Source organism: Galeopterus variegatus, unplaced genomic scaffold (assembly GCF_000696425.1).
Source record: "Galeopterus variegatus unplaced genomic scaffold, G_variegatus-3.0.2 Scaffold3922, whole genome shotgun sequence".
Taxonomy (NCBI): domain Eukaryota; kingdom Metazoa; phylum Chordata; class Mammalia; order Dermoptera; family Cynocephalidae; genus Galeopterus; species Galeopterus variegatus.
In genome coordinates, this window is record NW_007730033.1 from 17,412 (window position 1) to 22,621 (window position 5,210).

At 44.3% G+C, this 5,210-nt stretch overlaps 1 protein-coding gene across 1 annotated transcript in view; it reads left to right on the plus strand.

Annotated features, from left to right (window-relative positions):
- Nucleotides 1–208: 208 nt before the first annotated feature.
- RALGPS1 (Ral GEF with PH domain and SH3 binding motif 1) overlaps nucleotides 209–5,210 on the plus strand; it is a gene marked incomplete at its 5' end in the record, with an annotated part of 190,613 nt that continues 185,611 nt past the window's right edge. The window contains one exon of the mRNA XM_008586283.1: nucleotides 209–292. Coding sequence (XP_008584505.1) covers nucleotides 209–292 — 84 coding nt within the window. The remainder of the gene's footprint in view (nucleotides 293–5,210) is intronic.

Genomic DNA, 5,210 nt, shown 5'->3' on the forward strand with positions numbered 1-5,210 from the left:
CTTCACCTCTGGCGGTCTCAGGATGCACCTCTCCCTACAGACCCAGCCCTCCTCTCAGAGGAGGAGAATCATCTTCCACCTGGTGAAGATGTGAATAGCCAAGGCTCTGGCCCTTTCACACCTCCATGTCCACGTTCCAGTTAGATTCCCCTGGTGTATTTTGTGTCATGATTAGAATCACTGTTGAAACTGACTCTGTGCTTCCTAGGAACTAGCCAGCTGTGGATGGAGTAAGAAGGAGAAACATAGTCTCGCCCCCAACGTCGTGGCCTTTACGCGGAGGTTTAACCAGGTGAGTAACTCCCCTTGCATGTGCCCGACCAGATAGCGATCTGTTGCCCCTGTAGGCTGGGAGCCCCACCAGGGTCCAATTCCAGGTACTTGGCCCCAGGTTGAAACCCCTCTTTCTGAATCTCCCACCTTTGTCCACTCTTTTGCCATTACATTCCATTTTTACAAAGCAGGTAGAACTGAACATGACTTCCCTGTGCTTAAATCACTTCAGTGTTTTCCAGCTTTACTTAAGCTAATGGTCGAGCACCTTAATGTGCTCTGCAAGGTCCTGCATGGTGGATCTAGTTTCTGTCCACCCCTCCAGCCTCATCTCTTGTCCCTCCCCCTCTTTCTTCAGGCTTCTTTCTCTTGCCTGATGTACCATGCCCCTATGTGCTGTTCTCTCAGCCCAGAATTCTTCCTCCCTATTTAATGCACAATCAGATCTCAGCCTGTCACTTCTTTGGGAGCCTTCCCTAAACCCCCACCTGGTGTGAGGTCTCCCCACCTTGCATTCCCTCATTGTACTCTGTACTTCACCATGTAGTCCTTTATTCATCTGTCCTCATTTTGTGTAACTCTGTAGTCTCCACCTTCCTTGCCAGTCTGTAACCTCCATGAGGACAGTACCATGCCTACCCAGTTCATGACTGTGTCCTCCACTGCCTTGCCCAATGTCAGGAATATAATATATCCTCAGTAAATATATATGGAATGATTGAATGATGTGCTAGAAAATACTTCTTGAATTGAATTTCTGTGAATTCCTGACGACTTGTTCATTGGCCCCATACTACTCCAAAATGACTTGGTCTAACCAAAACCTTTGCTCCAGGTATAAAGATCTGCATCCCTATTTATTGAGTGATGATTGAAGACTTGGACCAACTGAGGGGGGTGGGACTTTTAACTTCTCAGCCAGATCTGCCAGAACATGATCCTCAGTAGAAAGCATCCTTCAGGCCTCCTTTTGGATAAACAAAAGCCCAGTGGTGCTGTTGACAGTTTTTCTTCTTCTTTCTTGTTTTTCTGGATTCAAATAAGGACAGTGGCCTAGAGGTTGCATAGTGTACATGACTAACTCTCTGGGTGATGGGGCCTGGGTTCCCTTTGGGTCATTCCTCCAGATGGGCCTTCCCCTCTCGGAAATGCTCATTCTGTGCATCGCTGTTGCCCAGCTCTCTCCAGGCTTCTCCAATCTTGGGCAGGCTTCTACTCTGAAGCCCTGAAGTTCTTATAGCAGGAACCTTGAAGAGGAACCAACTTGTAGTTTGAAGATTGAGGCTGGAGTTAGGATTAGTGTCATTTGATAAGATGTAATAGAAACCAGGAAAGGCCTAGATGTGTACGGGGTAGGGGATACATACCATTTATTTTGAAAAGAGAAGTTCGAAAGCCTTTTGCTTCTTTTTTCTTTCTTTTGAAAATCTTTTCCTTTTCAACTGAGCTTAGTCTTTAAAAAAAAACAAAAAAAACAGATGTGCACAAACTATCAGGATATTCATAGTTTCCTTAACAAAACTATTTGACTGGAAGCCAATTCAGTCCCCACCTCTGACCAGCCACAGAGCTCCTGGAGGAGGGGTTGCTGGGGGCTCTGATGTAATCCACTCAGCACTTGAATGCCAGGTCGGCTTGGCAAGGGTGGTGCAGCTTGTTCTGGGAACAATTGTGTGTGTCCAGCTCAGACCAAGTGGTCAAATGAGCCAGAAGTGAAGTTGCATTCTCTGAGACAGAATGCTCTGGGAAATGGTCTTCCTGCTGGCCTGTCAGCCACTCTGAGAGCTAGCAGCTCCTGGACATAGCCCTGGCAGCTCTGGTTTGAAAACCTGCCAGAGGCCAGGCCTGGTCAGCTATTGGGGCTGCTTTCTTTTAGATGAACTCATTGGCATCCCTTCCTGGCAGGCCATTCATGTGTGAGGACAAGACTCCTCATCAGACTCTAGATAAAAGAAAGCAGGTCACTTACCTCTGTGAGTCCCAGTTTCCTTCTCTGTAACTGAGAATTATAATAGTACTAATCTTGAGCAGTTGTTGTGAAGATTAAATGAAACAATATATGAGGGCTTTTAGCACAGTGTCTGGCACATAGTAAGCGTCCAAATGTTTTAGGGGGAAAAGGGAAATGTGAAGATTAGCTGACTGGAAGGAGGTTGCCAGGGGTTTTAAGGTTCCTTGTAGCCAAACGAGAATCCTAGTGGCTCATGTCCTGGTCAGCTCCTGGGGGCTTGCCTGCTTCTCTGTGGGGTCTGAGGCCTTTGCAACTTGTTCATAGAGTGGCTGAGATGGAAGAGCTTGACTGAGTTCATTAAAGGTCTGTTATATGTGCCAGACCTGTGGCTAGACCCCAAGGAATTTGCCGTATAGCACAGAAGTTCTCAGTCTTTTTTTGGTCATGGGTTCTTTTGAGAATCTGACAATATTATATATGAACCTGACCGTTAGGAAAATGTGCAGATATATACATTTGCATTTAATTTTAAGGAGTTTACTGTCCCCCTGAAGTTTGTGCATGGATACTTTAGGGGTCTGTGGACAACAGGCTAACAAGCTGTAGTATCGGAGACTCAAACAGACCTGGGTTTGAATCTTAACTGTACAACTTATTAGCTGTATGATCTTGGGTTGGCTTTTGGCCTCTCTGAGCCTCACCCTCCTCATTTATAAAACGTTTATAAATCATTTCAAGTGCTTTTTGAAGATTAAATGAGAATCATGGATGTAAAGGCTTTACTATGTGTACTTGATACATAGTAAATGATTTGTGTTAGCTTAAAAAAAGGGTACATTGGACTGGCTGGTTAACTCAGTTGGTTAGAGCATGGTGTTATAACACCAAGGTGAAGAGTTCAGATCCCCTACCTGCACTCCCATGTTTATCACAGCTCTATTTACAGTAGCCAAGATTTGGAACCAACCTAAATGTCCGTTGACAGATGATTAGATAAGGAAAATGTAGTATACATACTCAATGGAGTACTACTGTGCCATAAAAAGGAATGAAATTCAGCCATTTTTAGCAACGTGGATGAACTTAGAGAAAATTATGTTAAGTGAAATAAGCTAGGCACAGAAAGAAATACCACATGTCCTCACTCATAAGTGGGAGCTAAAAAACAAAGAAAGAAAGAAAGAAACAATCACCATAATACATTGAACTTTCAAAAAAAAAGAGAAGAGATAGAAAGAACACAGTAGTGAGAACCATGAGCTAAAAGGAAGGTTAAGGCCAGACTAAGAGGCTTGGGCCTGAGTGTAGGTGTTAGGGTCAGGATTGTGTCCTGAAGATGCCAAAAATTTTGGAAAAGAAAAAATGAAGAGGGAATTGGGAGAACCTGGTTCTAGACCAGGCTTTGCTGCTAATCTGCTTTGATGCCATGGGCAAGTCCCTTCCTCACTGTGAGTCTCAGGACCCTTATATATTAACGGAGACTGGATAGGGCCAAATGTTCCTCACTTTTCTCACGGACTCATAGATTCATGTATGTAGTTTCTGATGACTGAACCCCCAACTCAAACTTGCTTAAGTGCAAAAGAGAGCCTAATGGCTTATGTAATAAAGTCCAGGGAGATATTGCTGAGTCTAGGGGGCATGGGCAGTACCAGCTGCACTGGGTCTTGCTCTCTCTGCCTCTGAGTTCTGCTCTGCTCTGGGTTGGCTTCACTTTCAGGTAGCTCCCTATCTGTGGTTGTAAGATGGCTACCAACACCACCAGGCTTACATCTTGTTCTGAGGGCATCATCAGCCGAAAAGACCTGCTTCTTTTTCAGCAGCTCTGATGGCCTGGAATTGAGACTCAGTGTCTCTGATTGCCCTGGCTGTGTCCCATCCCGTTCATTGTGATCTAATCACTCTGACCAGGAAGCCTTGAGGCTCTGATTGTCCAGGTCTTGGAAACAGGCCTTCCCATGGAGGTAGAGGTAGTAGGCCTAGGCCACGTGGACTGAGACTGGAGAAGTGGTAGTTCGTCAAGGAAAGTCTGGGTGTTCTGATAAGAACAAACTGAGAATGAGGGCCAGAAAGGAAAACAGAACCCATCACAGACCCTCTTCACTCTTATACTCTTTCATCCTGCTCTGAGCTTTTTCCCCTGATCCAATCTATTAATACCTTTTCACTCTCAAGTCCTATCTGCCTTCTAAACTCCATGCATCATTAGCCTAGTCACTGAATGTTCCTGCTTCCTCTTGGCTTTAATTGAAACTGTTTCTTAAATATTTGTTGAGCACTTAGGCTGAACTTACTGAGTCAGATAATCATGTTGAGCATTTTACTTGCATTATCTGATTCAATTTTCACATGTCCAATGAGGTAGATATTTTAAATTCATTTTATAGATGAGGAAACTGAGGCTCTGGAAGGTGAAGTAACTTGTTTAGAGTCACATAGCTGGTGAGTTCCTCTGCTGAGGGGCCTCCCTGTTTTTCCCAAACACTATTTCAATAGAACCTCCTGTTCTTCCAGACCTCATTTATCACAGGACTGGGAGACAATGTTAGCATTTTCTTCCTTTCCAAATGCTACCTCCAAACATTTTGTAATACTCCCTTTCATTTTAAGCTCATTATTTCTGGTCTTATTCATTTATTTATTCAATAGACACTGACTGGATATGTACCAGGCTCAGTGCTAGGTTCAGGTGGTCAACAGTAAATGAAATATAGCACTAGCCGTTGTTAGCTCGTAGCCTGGTGTAGGAGACAGACATGATGGAGATAATTACAGTCCAGGGGAATCAGTACTAGAATTGGGAGACCAGATGAAAGGTGTGGGCAATAGGAAAGGAGGCCAGATTGGAGTCTGTTCCATTAATCCAGGTGAGGAATTAGAGATGTAAAGTGTCTGGGCACAAGAGAATATCAGGGGACAGAATGGTAGTACTTTGTGATAGTTTTGATATGGAGGGAAATGACAGAGAAGAGCAAAGGCGGATCCT